Source organism: Sinocyclocheilus grahami, unplaced genomic scaffold, assembly GCF_001515645.1.
Source record: "Sinocyclocheilus grahami isolate Dianchi unplaced genomic scaffold, SAMN03320097.WGS_v1.1 scaffold81.1, whole genome shotgun sequence".
Lineage (NCBI taxonomy): Eukaryota > Metazoa > Chordata > Actinopteri > Cypriniformes > Cyprinidae > Sinocyclocheilus > Sinocyclocheilus grahami.
The window spans coordinates 1,236,807-1,255,581 of record NW_015505260.1 but is presented as its reverse complement, the minus strand read 5'-3'; the positions used below and the strand labels follow the sequence as shown (position 1 = coordinate 1,255,581).

The window sequence follows — 18,775 nt, the reverse complement described above, 5'->3', positions numbered from 1 at the left end:
ACAAAATGTGCAGAGCGGGGGTACGCGAGGACTGGAAATGAGAACCACTGTTCTAGACATGCCAAAAATTTGAGGCTACAGCACAGCAGCTCTTCTTCTTGGTTTTCTCTGACGCACTAACTCTGCAACAGCTCTTCTTCTTCTCGTCTCGTCTAATGCGCTCACTCAACCTAGCTTTCTAACCACGACCTCGCCCCTCCCCACCCCCCAACCATTCTAATTTCTGTAGGCGGGAATTCTTTGTAATGAAATTCTAATGAGCCGCTTTGTGATATCATAAAGCCCGGAAGCCAAACGCTGTAGTCCAAACGAGCCGTTTGCTGTAGTTCTTGAAAATGGATTTTTTAAAAACTAAATATCTCCCTTTGGAGTGGACTTTGAGATTTGTAACTTTCTAGATCTTTTTTTTGCCCAAACATACACACTGACTAAAATTAAAAAAAGTGAAAAAGCATAATAGGACCCCTTTAAAAGAAAAAAAGGGTTAACTTACAGTGAGAATTGCAATGAGCGCCCCCTGGAGGAGCCCCACCAGCACGTCACTCCAGTGGTGTTTATAATCGGACACACGAGTATAACCTACATACACAGCAAAGGCCACCAGGAAGAACTGAATCGTGGGCCTCAGGAGACGAGCCCATTTTGCATTCAATCTGGCCTGAACATAGAACTGTGAGCGAAAAGAGGAAGAGGTGACTTTCATTAGAGGAATTATAATGATTTAATTTGTTAAGAAGATTAGAAAATTGAAAGAAAAGAAAAAAACAACACTAACAGCTTTCATTTTCTTTAGTCTTTGGGAAATAGCAAATGTTAACAGCTTAGCATTATCTCAGAAGGCTCTCTAAAAAGCATTTAAGATTTGTATGTTAGCTTTGTAATTAATCAGGAAACCATTTTGTACTAAGAATGATGCAGAACCTGTCTCGGCTGATTTCAGAGATTACTTGTTATTGTTTTGTTCTCTGACAGTTGCATTAAATTAGTTCCAGTTAGTTTGCAAACCCCACAACAAAATGATTATTTTAAAAGCCTGCAAAAATTTGAACTCGTACACCATACATTCCTCATTGTTTCTGATTTATGTCATATCTATACCATCATCCATGTGCTTCAAAAAACAGTTGCTCCTTAATAAGCCTCAATGTGCGGTCACATTAGCAAAATGTCAGCAAAAATTGAATAGGTAAAAAGGTCCACTGTCAAATGTAGCTCACAAAAAAAAAAGTCACTTTCAAACCAAGCAGCTTTCTGTTGGTCAATGCAGTGAATTTGCATGACCAATTTGAACTATGCAAAATCTTTGTGAGGAAATCTTTCATGCTGGAAATTCCCGATCGCGTGGATTTCTACAAATAACTAGATTTTGCCTTAAATTTATTGAACACCAGTAAATGTCACTGCATTCAATGCCTATATTGACATCAAATACTACTGCAGAATTAATGACTATTTTAAAACAGGTTTCCCGAATGCTTTCTCCCTTCTAACATTGGTCACAAAAACAGATAATCCCACCCCCAAACTTGTGTTAAATGTTTAATGTTTAGAGGGTTAGCATTTAGCTGCTATAGCACTCACCGCTAGAAACAGCATGCAGTACATCCCAAAGGAGGAGTGGCCTGAGTAGAAGGACAACCTACAACAGACAAATCACACAGTTTCAAAAGAAATTCACTGAAATCAAGCCATTGAAAAGATTTATGATAAGAAGCATACCGGGCTTCAGTTACATCACGTGGGTCACCAGTGCAGTTGATTGAGGCCATGTATCCTTTGCAGATTTTGGGAGCACATACTGTTAAGAAATGTGGGCGTGGTCGCCCAATGGTGTACTTGGCCAAGTCCGTCAGTGATTGGCTGACGGCTCCCCCAAACAAGAAGGCACCCATCACTTTATATATGGCTGACACATATTGATTAAAGGTCGAGGTGGAGTGAATTTTTTTGCTGTACACCAGATATGCTTCAGCCGATGATGTCTAGAGGAACAGAAAAGAGTTTAGAAATATGCATTTCTGTAGCTTGCAACAAAGATTAAAACAGTTAAGTTAGTTGTAAATATGTCAAACAATTCCATGAGCACATAATGCTGTGTTGTTGTGCATAATAAAACCCTCTGCTTTGCAGAGTCATGAATGGGCACTTTGTTGAGAATCAGTGCATGACTCAAGGGATGATAAAATCATGGAAGGGATGATGGAGATCAATGAATGAGGGACTCACGATGATGATAGTGCAGGTGATGGTGACTACAGCCAGTGTCACGTGGGTGATTGTGTCTGGTTTTACAGGGTAACTAATGCTCTCGTCCTGGCAGTAGATGCCTCGCTCATATGGCTGGGACACAATATTCATTATCACAAAGGGCAGAGAAGCTACAGGAAAGAGAAGATGAGACAATAGATAAACAAATAAATAAATAAAGCAATTTAAAGCGATAATGCTTATTAAATGCTTATTGTCTTATGTGGAGAATATACAGGGTGAATATCCCGAAGACTGGCTGGGTCATATTTTATTTAAAATAAGATAAAATTTACATGACAAGTAAGCATTTTTTTTCAACCATTTCTAATTACCTTAATTTCAAAACAAAAAAAAATTGGCTACCTATTTATAATTAACGTAGCTGTATGTGAATGTAAACAGTCTGCAAAGTTGTAAAGCTGAAAGTGCATCATAAATAAAGTTATTGCCTCTCAAAAGAAAGAGTTGACTCTGAACCGCTAAAACGAGTCGTTTAAAATTCAAATCCTATTTCCGCAAAATTCACGTCCCGAGTTACCATATTTGCCTGTTTTGCATGGACATCCCGCAAAAACTTTAACCCATATGAATTTACATATGCTATATATATATATATATATATATATACACACATACGTACATACATACATATACACACACACACACATATAGACTACCGGTCAAAAGTTTGGGATCAGTAAGACTTGTAATGTTTTTTAAAGAAGTCTCTTATGCTCATCAAGGCTGCATTTATTTGATCAAAAATACAGAAAAAAACTGTAATCTTGCAAAATGTTATTACAATATTTATAATAAAAAACCTTTCTGATCCCAAACTTTTGACCGGTAATGAGTGTGTATGCATGTATGTATGTATGTATATACAGTGGGGAAAAAAAGTATTTAGTCAGCCACCAACTGTGGAAGTTCTCCCACTTAAAAAGATGAGAGAGGCCTGTAATTTCCATCATAGGTATACCTCAACTATGAGAGACAAAATTAGAAAAAAAAATCCAGAAAATCACATTGTAGGATTTTTTAAGAATTTATTTGCAAATTATGGTGGAAAATAAGTATTTGGTCAATAACAAAATTTCATCTCAATACTTTGTTATATACCCTTTGTTGGCAATGACAGAGGTCAAACGTTTTCTGTAAGTCTTCACAAGGTTTTCACACACTGTTGCTGGTATTTTGGCCCATTCCTCCATGCAGATCTCCTCTAGAGCAGTAATGTTTTGGGGCTGTCGCTGGGCAAACACACACACATAGTGCTTAACAAATATATTACACCACCACCCAACATAAGGTTTGTGCCACAGCTGCCATAAACTAGCAGTATCGGTGATTACCAAAATAATTTTTTTATGTTTCTGTAATGGTTAATCCACACCCGTATGTGTAAGCTCTTTAGTCACAGTAGTGTGTAATGTTTATAATGCTAAGACATAATTATTGTTGGCTTTTATTGGATTAAAAAAATAAATCACACAAGAATTTCCTCAAAAGAAAGTCTTTGGAAACAACTAGAAACTATTTGGAAGTCAAAAACAACAGAGACTGTGGAAAAGTACATAAAAACAATGCCAGCAAGAATGCAAGTTATCATGCAAGTTATCAAGGCTAAAGGTGGGCATACTAAATAAAATCCCATACATTTTTTGGTTATTATGTGTGAATAAAGACTATTTAGTCTTAACTTAAGTTTGTTATTTGCCTAATAAATTACAATACAATTTTTTTTTAAACAAGTTTTTGATTGACAGATTCGTAAAATATTTGTTTTCTCGCTTATGACAGGTGGTCTAATAATTTTGTTAAGCACTATATATATATATATATTATATATTATATATATTACTCGGGGAAGAGACACACACGGGCATTCGCACACTGACCCTACAGATGCGTAAAACCAGAGGTCAGGACAAGAACGTCTGCTGTGCTGTCATATTCTTTCTGGAGAAACAGGGAGGAACTCAGCAGTAATATGTTACGAAGGCATGTTCTTAAATAATGTTTTTTCCTCACAAATACTCCAGATCGAACTCTCGTTATCTTCACAGGATGATAATTAGCACCCCTCATGATGCAAAGAAAGTTACTCAAGCTTATAATTTCAGCTCCACTATTGACATTATAGATTTCCCGCAGAGAACTTAAACATTATATTTGTAATTGATTTCGTAACATTATTCTTTCTGAATTGTATATACACTACCGATAAAAAGTATGGGGTCAGTAAGATTTCTTCTTATGCTCTTTTTTTTGGTCAAGATTTTTTGATGATTGGAAATCATTTATGAGATCAAACACATCTTTACTGAATAAACATTGATTTCTTAAATAAATAAATACAATCTTACCGACCAAACTTTTTGTACAGTAGTGTTTGTTCACAGTATAATGCAAATAAATCAGCAAAATTATTGTAGAAAAAGAAATGTTGCAAGCCAGACTTAAAGTTGTGCTGCCCGCATTAGCACCAAGGCTCAACATTTTACACACCTGTAGTATCAACTAGACCAAATACAGGCTTCAGTTTTATATCCTGTGAATCCTGTTCGTTCTTTTGTTTGTTTCAATTTTTTTTTCTCAAACATAACCAATCCCCAACATATGAGGTAACAGAAATCAGCTTGTTAAAAATTCCTTCCGGGCACCATCATGCCATCTTGCGCGATTAAACATTCAGAAATCTCAGCAGAGCTTCCAAGGAGGCTCGTGTGGCAGTTCTCCAACTTTTAAAACAATGCATCTGGTAATAAGCTCTGAACTGAGACTGTCCTGAGTGTGTCTGGCCTGCTTTAATCCACTTAGTAACTTCCCACTCTGTCTGATGTGCATTGGGGTGTTAGAGTTCACCTGTGACCCCCAGCTACTCACCTTTATGTTATCAGCTTTAAGACGCCTCTTGTAGTGCATTGGAGGGCTGCTCTGTGCTGCTTGAGTCTCGAGACTAATCAGCTGATTGTATTGTGCTGGAGGTGGAGTGTTGCCTCTGTGCTGACAAGCTGTTAGGGCTGAGAGCTCTGCACCTAATGGACAGCTAATATCATGAGTGAATGGTAAAAGTGGAGACTGATCCTACGGCAGATGGAAAATCAATAGTCTATTATAGTCGACAGGGCAGGACGGGGGGAGGAAGGGGAAGGGATGAGGAAGACTGCTACTCGGGCCAAGTCTTCTATACCTGTCTCTTTCTCTACCTCATTTTGCATTTCTCTCCCCTGACCAGTACCGCTCTACAAAAACAGTGACCAACACGTCTGTCAGAGCTCTCTGAACGAGTGTTAAACTGTGAATGTTCTTCATCAAAGAAACCGGTTGCTGCTCAGCCTGCATGATGCAGTGGATGAAACTTTGCTGGAGATCCTCCATGTGAACACGGATTGAGACAAGTTGAACTGTGTTGGGTTCTCAAACTGTGTTTGTGTCATCAGGTGAACCTGCCTAAACTCTAGTAAACCTTTATACAAAAGTTTCAACTCAGAAATGACTGAAAATGTTGTGCGGTATAATTACTATTAAGTATAAAATATTTTCCTTGCACCTTGAATGCATACAGTCATTCGTAATCATTATTTTCATAGATGTTTTTAAGTATATTATAAGGTAAAAGTCTTTTTTAATAAATATTAGATCTATTGATACATAAATATTGTGTCCCATATCGAGGGAGATTATCAGTGGTCTTGTGTGTCTTCCATTTTCTAATAATTGCTCCCACGGTTGATTTCTTCACACCAAGCTGCTTACCTATTGCAGATTCAGTCTTCCCAGCCTGGTGCAGGTCTACAATTTTGTTTCTGGTGTCCTTTGACAGCTCTTTGTTCTTGGCCATGGTGGAGTTTGGAGTGTGCCTGTTTGAGGTTGTGGAAAGGTGTCTTTTATACTGATAACGAGTTCAAACAGATGCCATTAATACAGGTAACGAGTGGAGGACAGAGGAGCCTCTTAAAGAAGTAGTTACAGGTCTGTGAGAACCAGAAATCTAGCTTGTTTGTAGGTGACCAAATACTTATTTTACCGAGGAATTTACCAATTAATTCTTTAAAAATCCTACAATGTGATTTTCTGGATTTTTTTTCTCATTTTGTCTCTCATAGTTGAGGTATACCTATGATGAAAATTACAGGCCTCTCTCATCTTTTTAAGTGGGAGAACTTGCACAATTGGTGGCTGACTAAATACTTTTTTGCCCCACTGTATATATATATATATTATATTTATGTATGTGTGTGTGTGTGTGTGTGTGTGTATGTATAAAGCAAATAAATAAAACTGGAGCAGTTCTTTATGCATCATAGATGATTCCATGAAATGCAGCACAGTTTTTCAATTTTTATTTTTTTTAATAAATCGAAGAACAACATCTGAATTCTGCCATGGAAGCAGTGACTATTTATAGTACCTCTTTTTCCCCAAAGAGTCACATGGAATTTTATCCCACAGTTATGAGGAAGTCACCTGACCACGCCGTCTTTTCCCAAAACACGTTGTGAGCCATATCATAAACATGACCGTATACACATCCACAGCCCAGACATCCTTTCCACAATGCCTTGGTTGAACTGATGTGGCTGGAGATGCACATGTCTGAATGTAGCCACAGCGTGATCCTTTAATGAATGGAAAATGCCCTCGGGACATTCAGAAATGTTACAAAATCACTTGGCAACCATGTAATCCTAAGCCACAGCAACTGAAGAGAACAGTAAGAGCAATACTACTTCCTGTAAATCCATTTTCTGTTGATAAAATGGGTGTATAAAAGCATAGTGTTGTAGTAAGTTTGCGTATCTTTACTGCCAGAAAATGTTCTGCCATTTGAATGGGACCTATAGCATTTGTAGATATTTTAGGTATGCTATGAATGCCAAGGATCTGTAGAGATATCAGAAAGATGCTACACCAGCAGGAAAACATGCAGTTAAAAATTTTCAATTTGATTCTGGATCTTCTGGTTGACTCAGTATGTCTAAATATTGATGTCCAACACACAAATCCAGAACTGTTCCAGTGCCATTTATACCACTGCGGTATTACAATGTACAAAAGGATGTGAGAGACAGACAGTCAGGTCTGTCACAAATTTAACTCTGGGCTCAATATGAAGGAGCTGCTTTCACCCAGGCAGTTTTCATATTTAAAAAAAATTCTACAAGGGTCTTTAAAAATACATACGTTTTTAATCTGTACATAAAGAGCTAATTAATAAGTCACATAATATACTACTAAAAACATTTCTAATGCCGGGTTCAGACTACACTATATTTTTGTCGGTCACGATAGTCACTGTGTCAGATTACACGATTTTGACTCCTAAAATCATGTGTCGTGGACAAGAAAAATGTCAGACTACACGTTGCTTCCTGACCATTCATCGTGTGCCGTCTTTAACGACGAGCTTGATGTCATCGAGAAGGCGGAACTAGCGACTGACTTCCGAAAACAAGAGTGTAAACATTGCTGAAGCGCTTCCGCTATAGTTCGCCAGCATTTTTCTTTCTTTGTTCTCTCGTGGTAGTCCTTCGATGACACATCATACAGGCAGGAGTACTGTTGCCACAGCTCCACGAACCTTTCCTCCATCTCATAATTCCACCTAGCAGCACCATCATCTCTCTTTCGTTTCGCCATGTTTGAAACCTGTGTATGAAAGAGTTTCTGTGCTGCTACTGGTCAATGTCACCAATGTGACAGAACTCGTCGTGGACGACGGGAAAAAAAATGAAACCCGCTAGGCTTTCTGTCGTGAAGCATCGCAGATGCGGAATCGGTTGTCGTCCACTATGACACACTACATGAGCTGAAACGATGGAATCTTGCATCCCGACGCCCATTGTCGTTTACGAATCCCCACGACACCCTACGTCATGCAAATCGTGGCAAAATCATGTAGTCTGAACCAGGCATAAAGCTCCATTCATACAAGATTGTGGATCAAACTTAAACTAACAAAATAACACAGTTTTATTTTCTTCAAAACAAAACATTTTTAAAGTGTTTACAAGGATGTTTTGTCTTCTTTTGTTTTAAAACAACAATTTGAAGGGGTTTTATTTTTTTGAAAATATGATCTGTTGATTAAAACTGAATTTCATAACCAATGCATAAGCAGCAGACTAACTGATGAATGAAATCATGCAGAACACTGAGGGAAACGCACAAGAAAATTAGTTTACCGTTTTTCAAACTCATCTTTTGTTGTTAGTTTATAGGGGGAGAGAGAAAGAGAGTTTATTTACTAATCACTTTAATTTAATTTAAAAGTTTTGGCGCTAGAGATTTAGAAACTTAAATCATTGAAAAATAAGTTGAAATGCAATGGTGCAACATATCCAAAACAAGTCATTTTGAGTTCCAGTGTATTCTAAATACTAAATATGTAGCTTCATGTTGTCATGACAACAGACAACGAGTAATAGAATCATAGAGGCACTTAAGAGCAAATAAATGTGTTTTTGTATTCCCAAAAACAAAGAACAATGGTGTTTGAAATGAGACTGCATTTCCATACACTGTGGTCTGAAAAGTGACAATACACACACACACACACACACACACACACACTCAAAACAATGTGCTGACAAACCTTGAAGCTGACATCCACAGTGGCGCACTATTAAAACCATACCGCTCATGTAATTCTGGCCCCCAAAAAGTAATTATTATTAAATTGTATGTAATTGAACAGACAAATTTGAATGTTGGAGTAATGATTCACAATTAGGTCAAAAATCCAGATTAAAATGTATCCTCAGGTCAAAGTAAAGCCTCTAACTACTATTAAATTAGACTCAGGCCTCAAAACTCAAACAGATGCGGCCTATTTGTAGTTTATTCATCTTTATTATTCTGCAAGGGCCATTTTAAAGAGATACAAATGACAGGCTTATATGTATGTAAAAAATAAAGAGCTAACGGAGTAAGAAAATAGTCCAACTTTTTATAGAGCACCTTTCATACAAGACTGTAGCTCACATTTCTTGCACTTTACAAAACAAAACAAAAAAAAACTCTTGAAAAATTATTGAACAATGTTTTGTTTTGCCCTGTACAAAAGTTTTTTTCTAAAAAAAAAAAAATACAAATTTACGTTTATTTATAAACATGTATTTTTGTCATGCACTTTACACAACAAATGTTTTTTTTTATTTGTTTTGCATCTTACAAAACAAAAAGGTTTTCTTCAAAACATATTTACAATTATACTTTTTGTTTTGTTTTATTTTGTTATGTTAAAAGAAAACAAAAATTGGTACATCACCTTAAATCGTTCACTAACTAGTTCTCAAAATAATGTGATCCACTTGCTGAAAATTGTTTACTGAATGGAAACTTGTATTTTTGTCTCCATTAAGGAGATTAATTCTTTATGAACAATGCAAGAAAAATAAACTTTCCCTTAGGCCTCATAGACCATCCTGTTGAGGGAGACCCCAAAACACAGTTTTAGCACTCCATTGAGATTCAGACACTTTAAAGGTTCTGGAGCTGAGCTTGGATGGGCTTTTCTGTATGTTTGCCAGCTGAATACACTCCAAACAAATCAAAATAAATGCCCAATAAAACGGTTTCATTTTTCCCTTTTCCGCTCAAAACTTTTCAACTGTTGAGACACGTTATTAGGAAACAAAAAGACAGGTAAGACTGCAAAAACGGTTTTTGCTACAGGCACATTTTAATGGTGAATAGAAAACTAAAAACAAATTCACCCAAAGGAGTACTTTTTATTTCAAACTGTCATTGACTAATGACAAATGCAATCAAATTCCTAGAAACATTGAGAACTGAGTCTAAAATCTGTCATCTTTACATTTAAAAAGGCTGAGCTGTATATTCTGGTACTCATCAGTGAAATTCATCAGTATTACTCCTGAAATATTTTCCAGACTGTGTATCCAGGGAATTAAGTCAATGTAAGGTACATTAAACGGGGTCATCGCGGAAGAGCTTCAAACGGTTTGAGGTCAAAGCCTCAGTTGGAAGGTGTAAGCTCGGCAGTCGTTTAATTACGCAACGAAACAGGACTACAGGGAGAGATGTGGTGCATAGAAGTGAGAGGGCAAGATGTGCTTGAAGAAAGTTGTGCTTGACACCCAACTCATAGGGTCTGCGCTTAAGGAAAAATGAACTTCGTCACAACTGCTGCCAGCCGTCACCCTTCAACCATTCCCTGAAACAAATGAGTTCCATTTGAAGGTACAGGAAGTGAAATTTCCTGTAAAACATTAAGGGACACCGTTTTGGTATGAGGTCTTTTTATGATTTTTTTCTTCCTCGTGCTATATTTATTTTTACGTAAAAGTAAAAATAAAAATAAAAATTCTGTCATCATTTGCTTACAATCAGATAGTTTTTCCTTGAAATAAGTAGTTTAAGAATTTTTACACTTCTCTCTTACATGCAATGAAAGTGGATGGGGTCCAAATTAAAGTAGTTCATACAACTTGAACTCTATATTCCAAGTCTTCCTAAGTCATATGATTAGCACTGTCACGATTCCTCGATTAAATTACTCAATTATAAAAAAAAATCCTCGATTGCATTTTGCACGTGTTGATTAACTCGCAAAATACCGGAAGTGGCGTATTTCACGGACAAGAATCTATGAAAAGCATTATTACACAGTGTCTAAGGCTGCACAAAATATTAAAACCCTTTAAAAATCAAAGCATAGTGCTATTGTGAATTCATAAAAATTGTGATTCGATTAAATAAATATATGCGCTGTGGGTTTTATATGCACTTTATTTCTATGCATGTAGGTTATGTGCATCTCAGAGAGGCTCCGTTCACAGTAAATGCTGCTCCACACAAACAGTTATCATTTACATGCACGGACTATCTCAAACTCCATCTTTGCAGATGCTGTGAGTCCACTTATGTTCATCTGGAACAATGTGCACCATTCTATCAGTTTCATAAGGTAAATCATTTATATACATACGCCAACACAATACATCATTATCTTTCTAAATATGCTAACTGTTCATCGCAATTTCAAAATAAAATTTTAAACCCTCGCTCTGAGTTTGCATGTTCTGATGGCCGCATGTTCTTGTTCAAGAAATGACAGTATCTGTAGCATATCTAACACAAAGAAGTGGCCAAATATTAAAGATTAAGTGGACATTTGAATTAAATGTTGTTTATTCAATATTAAACAAGGATTAGATTGCGCTGTAAAGTCTAAAAATCATCAGGCCATTGGTGCCCTCTGCAGGTATTTGATATATAAAACAATGTACATAACTCGTGATTATTTTGTTTTATTACATTATGTATTTTAACCGTTTTGTTCAATAAAACCATATTACTTGCTGTTGATATTTTATGGGAACCAATTATTATTGCCTCATTGCTATTCTATATGTATTTTAAGTAATTTTAATGTCTATTATTTGCTTAGGTCTATTTTTATTATCACAAAAATATCTGATTACTCGATTAATCGTCAGAATAATCAACCGATTACTGGATGACCAAAATAATCAGTTACAGCCCTAAACATAATAGTTTTGTGTGAGGAACAGCCTGAAATTTAAGTCATTATTCACTGTAAATGTTGCTTGTCAAAAGTGTTAATTTACTATTTTTTGTTAGATACTATTATAGTATTTAATAATATTTGGAATTAGATTGTTTTTATTTTCAGTTTCATTTAAATTTTAGTCATGTTGTAATGTGCTTGTCATTAGGGGCCAGGCACCTATTGTAATCGTTGGAGTTCTTCTTATTATTCTTCCGCTCTGGAAGTCTATGGAAGCCCATAGAACCGCTTGTGGGAAGGTTATGAAAAATTAAAATTCTGCGGGTCAAATTTTTTTTTTGCAATTTTTAATAACGAACTCGCCCTACACTGTTTGTCTGATTTTCACCTAAATTGGCTCAGATCATCTTCAGACCATGCTGCCAAAAAGTTATGGAATTCAAGTTGGAATTCAAAAGCATGCAAAAATGAACATGAGGCTATATCTCCGCAACGCTTTAGCGTAAACTAGATGCGTGTTATAATAACCATGACCTGAAGCAACCTGCACAGTTTCGGCACAGCACCACCTAGTGGTCGGGAGATATAAACAAATTGCTATTTGGCCACAAATCACAAAACTGATCTCTTTAGATTCGGTGCAGCATGCCAAGACGAACCATACCCAATGTTCCCATGTCAGACATTTTGAATTTTGTTGTAAAATGCTATATTTTACGAATGCATTGGCAAATCGTTACGAAACTCAGTATGTGTCTTCGGCACCATGCCATGATGGTACTCAAAGTTTTGCTAATAACTTTTGCTTAAATCAGCTGTGCCACGCGGATACGCTGTTTACATCGTTTATGCTTTGATTTGAAGGAAAACAACGTATCTGCATGACGCAGTTGACACAAAACAGCATATGCAGTTTACGTTCAGTAGATACTCTTCAAAATGGCGCTAGGGTGACGAATTGTTGAATAAAGTCGTTTTTTTTTCTTTTGCGCACAAAAAGTATTCTCGTAGCTTTGTAAAATTACGGTTGAACCACAGATGTCACATGGATTATTTTACCGTTGTCCTTGCTATGTTTCTGGGCCGGGCCTTGATCGTGTAAGGACCCTTTCTGTCTATGGGAGGGTCAGACAGCTGTCAGATTCCATCAAAAATATCAGGTTTTACGGGGTCTTACGGGTTCGGAACAACATGAGGGTGAGTAATTAATGACAATTTTCATTTTTGGGTGAACTATCCCTTTAAGGTCACTGCAGCATTTCAACGAAACTGCAACATGGTGACTTAACCGAGAGGGCGAGGAGATAATTAGGGTTGGTGATTGCTGAAATGTTGAAGGACTGAAGATTTACATACTTTTGTTATCCTTTTGCTCGTCCCACAGACAAAAATGAGCTTGCCACTCCTATAGTCTCCACCTCATTCATGTTTTCCTCTGTTTAGAGATCATTCTCCTCCTCATTCACAAACACTATAAATACGAAGGGCAGAACAGAGTGTTGCTTTATTTGGTTCAAACTGATGTGCAATTACAGTATGTGGGATGATTGGTGGTAAACCGTTACGCTTCTCCTCACACCACTGGAAGAATGCCAGAGCCATTACTGCACCAAACCAGCAGTTTCATTTAGTATTCAAAAGGAAACGTTCACAGCAAAATAAAATTCTGTTGTTTACTCACCTTCATGTTATTCCCAACCCTGAAGATTTTCTTTCTTACGCAGAACATTTAAGTAGAAGTTCATCAGGATGTCTGGAGACAATGACAGTGAATGGGGACCAGAGACTGTATAGTTCCAATAAAGACAAAGGATATGCATTACGAAAGCAGTTTATATGACTTATACACTATATATTCCAACTCTTTGCAAGTCATATGTGAGAATCTGTGGTCACCATTCACATTCATTGTACGGAGAAGAGCAGCTCTGACATTCCATAGAAAATAGAGGGACAATAAACAATGGCACATTTTTTTTGTTTCGAGTGAACCTTCCCTTTAACTTCAGCATTCAGTAGCTCAAACCGGTGTAGATTTTTCCAACAGCAAGCTACTTTTTTCCAACAAGTAGCAGTGCTACTACACTACAATGCTGACTGTTCTATTTCAACAGGATCATCCTTAATCGCTCATCCATTTCACTTTCACTGAAGTAAAACAATGATCTTGCACCATCGACTTGTGGATGTATCAGTGAGTGCACTAGAATAGTTGCTGAATATTATCTGTCAAACATTATTTCAGTCAATACTCCATGATTGATGATGTAAAAATAATAAAAACACCGGCATACAGGGAGCAGTAAAATACACACTGTTAGCTTGTGAGCTAAAGCAAAAGCCAGACTGTGTTTGTGTGGAGGGAAAGTTTACTTTACTAAGAGAAGCAGAGGGTGGTGGGCTGGGAAAAGGATATTACTGCCCAGAAACACTTACAGAAATTCTCCAGTAGCTGAACTCAACTGGATTCTGGGACTTTCTGTTGTTACTAAAGTAATCTGAGAGGCTGATATTTATTTGAAAATGACCGAATAATTCCACCTGTGCTTGCTTTCATTAGTTCAAGGACTTTGCGCTCTCTTTATTGTCCTTGTAGATCAATCAGAAACCAAATTACGCATATACACACACACACACACACACGTAGTTATGGGCAACACTGAATGAGACACTGAAGAAGTTATTGACCTTCCTCAGATGTGCCCTTATTTCCATACATGAATCTTTATCAGAAAACTGACCTAACTGAGCAAAAAGTTGGAAATTATTTAATGCGATTTGTATTAAAGGGGTGGTTCACTGGGTTTTTTCTAGACTTGATTGTGTTTATGGGGTGCAGTCTAACATGTGTTAATGCCTCGTAAAAAAAAACAAAAAAAAACAAACATTATTTTTCACATAATTTACCTTTATTCCACACAGCTCTATCCCTTCTCTAAGAAACGGGCTGATTTTTTCCTGTTTTTATGAAGCCCCGCCCTCAAAAATAGGTGATGGGCTCTGATTGGTTCGCTAGCCCAGTGTGTTGTGATTGGCTAAACCACCTCTAATGCGAGTCTAAACGTCCCACCCCCTCATCTCAGCGGCATGTGCTCCGGTTGTATTGTAAACAATGGCGTCGTTAATATTGTTTATCAGTTTGAGCCCGATTGAGAAGCAGACAATATTATTGAAGAGGATCGTGCAGAACCTGTGCAAGCACGGCTTTTAATGGTAGGCCTATGTTTTTTGCTTGTTGTTGTCTCATACTTTTAGATACGCTGTTGTAAATGCTACTGCTTGTTAGCTTTTAATATACGGTTTTATCCTGATTAAAGCTTGAATACAGTACAGCAACCGCATGCACCATGTTTAATGTTTCTCATACCTATGTGAAAATAAGTGTATAATTGTAATTTCATTAGTTTTTATTTTTGAAATATTTCTATTTAGCTTTAATTTATACTTGATTCAGTTTTAGTCATTTTAGTACTTAAAATAAATAGACAGAAAACTAAAGCTTACATTTTTTTTTTAAAATGTTTACTTAGCAACTTGATAAAATAAGTTTATTTTAGCTTAATTAACAAAAACCATTTTTAATAGTTTGTGTTAGTTAACTATAACAACTCTGCGCTACAGACATTACATTGAAACATTTGTTAACAAAAGCATATAAAACCAGCATGAATTCAAAGAGCATATCAATACAGTACAGCAACCGCATGCACCATGTTTAATGTTTCTCATACCTATGTGAAAATAAGTGTATAATTGTAATTTCATTAGTTTTTATTTTTGAAATATTTCTATTTAGCTTTAATTTATACTTGATTCAGTTTTAGTCATTTTAGTACTTAAAATAAATAGACAGAAAACTAAAGCTTACATTTTTTTTTAAAATGTTTACTTAGCAACTTGATAAAATAAGTTTATTTTAGCTTAATTAACAAAAAACATTTTTAATAGTTTGTGTTAGTTAACTATAACAACTCTGCGCTACAGACATTACATTGAAACATTTGTTAACAAAAGCATATAAAACCAGCATGAATTCAAAGAGCATATCACTAAGAACTTCATACATCCATTTTAATCTAGATTTTTTTTCTTTTCTCCAAGTTGTCATTGACCCTCCTACAGTCTAAATGCGAGGTAAGAAACATCTGAAATGGTCCTACATGTCACCGTTTGATTCCCTTAATGGACTAGATGAGACAATATTGTCCATCCCTGTCCACAACAAGGACAGATAACCTCAAATCAGTCACTTCATCTAGACAGAGATGTGCAACATGGTAAAGGTGTAGTCTGAGACTGAGACTAAAGGTGAAGGATCATGCAGGGCACATTCTAGCCCTCATGAAATCTAATGTTGGAGGCTGGAGAACACAGACACAATAAAGGACTTCAAAGGGCAGGTGCAGAAACTTCATCTCCCAAACGTCAGAGCAGGGTTACCTCATGCGGTTAAGAGAAACACAATGTTTCCAAAGGAAGTAATGGTCAAGATGGTTCGCACTCACTTTAGCACTGAGGCAAGTCAAATCTTTTCGTAATGGGTACTATGTGACTATGTTAGGATGTTTATGGTCACTGGACTTTGTCTCATGGTTGGTCTGCAAGAAAAAGTCCTGAATAAAGCCAAAAATGCAAGAAAAGGAACATTTCTGTGGCACTACAGGCTGCCAAACAGAAATACTGACAGGCTTGGATCACATTTCCATAAACAAATACTCAGCTTCCTGAACTTGCAAAATCCAGGAAAAGAAGCCAGGATGAATGCAACTCAACTTGTAAACACATAGAACACACCTCCAAATACCTATTTAAACATGAAAATTTTCTAACACCGGCCCCTTATCATGACACAAACACACTTGACACGTTGAATGGCCTAAACCATTTGCTTATTACAATGAGTAAGATAATACATATATTAAACATATTGAAAAAAGTCAAAAACTAGGCCCGACTGGTCTTAAAATTATGCATGACATCATAGATTTGTAGCAACAACAGGTCAAAATTGTTTATTGCAATTTGGTGCAAAGCCAGTTTTGCAAGGTTATGGGAAAATCTAAACGGATTAAAAATATCAAAAGAGAATTAAAGTTTGATTTAAATGTAATTGACCATCTATTTGTCTCTTTTAAACTCATAGTTGCCAAGTTTCTTGTATTTTTTTTAATAACTGAAAAATAAGCATTAGACTACAATGATACAAATTATATTGGAGAATATGTGTGTGTGAGCGCACGTGTGTGTATACATACACACACATATTATGAATGTATGCAGGCCTATATTTTATCGGTCAATCAGATTATCAGTCTCATGCACGCGCACACACACACACTCACAGAAGCATGAAGTATTCTAATTTGTTGAGATAGTGAATTGGTGGGTTTTTGTTAAATGTGAGCCAAAATCATCACAATTAAAAGAACCAACGACTTAAACTACTTCAGTCTGTGTGCATTGAATTTATTTAATACACGAGTTTCACAATTTGAGTTGAATTACTGAAATAAATGAACTTTTCCACGACATTCTAATTTATTGAGATGCACCTGTATATACAAACATGTACATTGACATGTTGTCACAAAGATTTTAAAAACAAAACTTTTTAAAAACTTTAAAAGCTTATACGTTTTAAAATCTATTTATTCTCCCTTACAATACAAATACATTTCAACCTTTTTTTCCCCATGTCTGTTATCTGTCAGTTACACAATAGCCTATATTGTTTAAAAAGAGAAATCTCATTAAAGAACTGAATAAAATAGAGGAAGCTACATAAAAGCATTCAACCAACAACTTGCAAGTTTAAAAATGAACTTCAAATCAGGACATTGACCGCTGAAACATTGAACTCGCTTACCTACAACAACACACAGCACGTCCACCAGGACGAAGAGTTTCTTTTTCCTCAAGTCCGTCATCATTTCTTTAGCTCGGACGCCTTGAAAACTAGCACTTTAAAACTCACTTCATTTATGAGCTAATACCAAAGATAATCCACTTGGAAGAAGCAAAACAAACCGAACGCGACCAGAAATGCGAGTTCTTCCGGCTCTGCTCTTCTACCTGCGCTGTTCGCACTTCTCTTCAGCTCAGAGGTGACGGTGAAGGACGCGAGACCTTCACGACTTTATATAGCAAGAACTTCAAAGGGTGACGGCAGTGCCGCGTTGGTGCACATATTGCTTTTGTAAAAAAACACCTCTTTTCCAAAAGCACTCTACTGCGTTCTCACTCGCGCTCTCGCCGTGTCCACACCTTGACAGTGAGTGTGGGACGCGCCTGCGCAAACGCGCTGCGTGGCCAAATCACAGCTGCACTTTGAGCCGAAGCGCAAAGCAACGGAATATGACACATCCATACTCTTATGGCATATCATTACGTAAATATGAACCTGGCCAATGATTTGTACTACATTTATCTGTCACATTAAATAGTTACATCCGTTGTTTACCGTGTGGTGATTTACAAGTAGCCTATATCTGTGTGAAGATAGATAGATAGATAGATAGATAGATAGATAGATAGATATAGACGGAAGATAGATAGATAGATAGATAGATAGATAGATAGATAGATAGATAGATAGATATAGACGGAAGATAGAAGATAGACCCCCTGGGTCTTTTAATTTCCAAATGCTTCATAGATGAAGGTAACATCCATATGATGCTTTCATAATGTGTCCTGGTACTAAAAGAGCAACTCTGATGATTAACAGGCTACTGATTGTTGTATTCTAATGAGATGTAACGTCACTGGATTTATTGACAGATTACTTTTTATTAGAAATAAAAAAAAATTTTTTTTTTTTTTTTTTTTTTACATCTGGTCAAGAATATACCGATTTTATCGAAGCTTGTGCCTCTGTTCAGCTTCTTTCTTCCCTTGCTTGACATTTGTATGTAAATCTGCCCTCTAGTGGACACAACACACTACTACAGGAGATCGAAAATGATGTTGACGTAATAACTTTAATAAGCAGTCTACATATATTTATATCACCTAATGATGTAAAAT

At 36.5% G+C, this 18,775-nt stretch overlaps 1 protein-coding gene across 1 annotated transcript in view; it reads right to left on the bottom strand.

The window, feature by feature from the left end:
* LOC107586402 (phospholipid phosphatase 2-like) overlaps positions 1-18,079 on the bottom strand; it is a 19,850-nt gene extending 1,771 nt beyond the window's left edge. The window contains exons 1-5 of the mRNA XM_016273747.1: positions 17,616-18,079; positions 2,227-2,378; positions 1,720-1,982; positions 1,582-1,639; positions 494-670 (exon numbers count right to left, since the gene is read on the bottom strand). Of these exons, the coding sequence (XP_016129233.1) occupies positions 494-670; positions 1,582-1,639; positions 1,720-1,982; positions 2,227-2,378; positions 17,616-17,679 (714 nt within the window). The 5' untranslated portion in view covers positions 17,680-18,079. The remainder of the gene's footprint in view (positions 1-493; positions 671-1,581; positions 1,640-1,719; positions 1,983-2,226; positions 2,379-17,615) is intronic.
* Between the last annotated feature and the right edge of the window lie 696 nt (positions 18,080-18,775).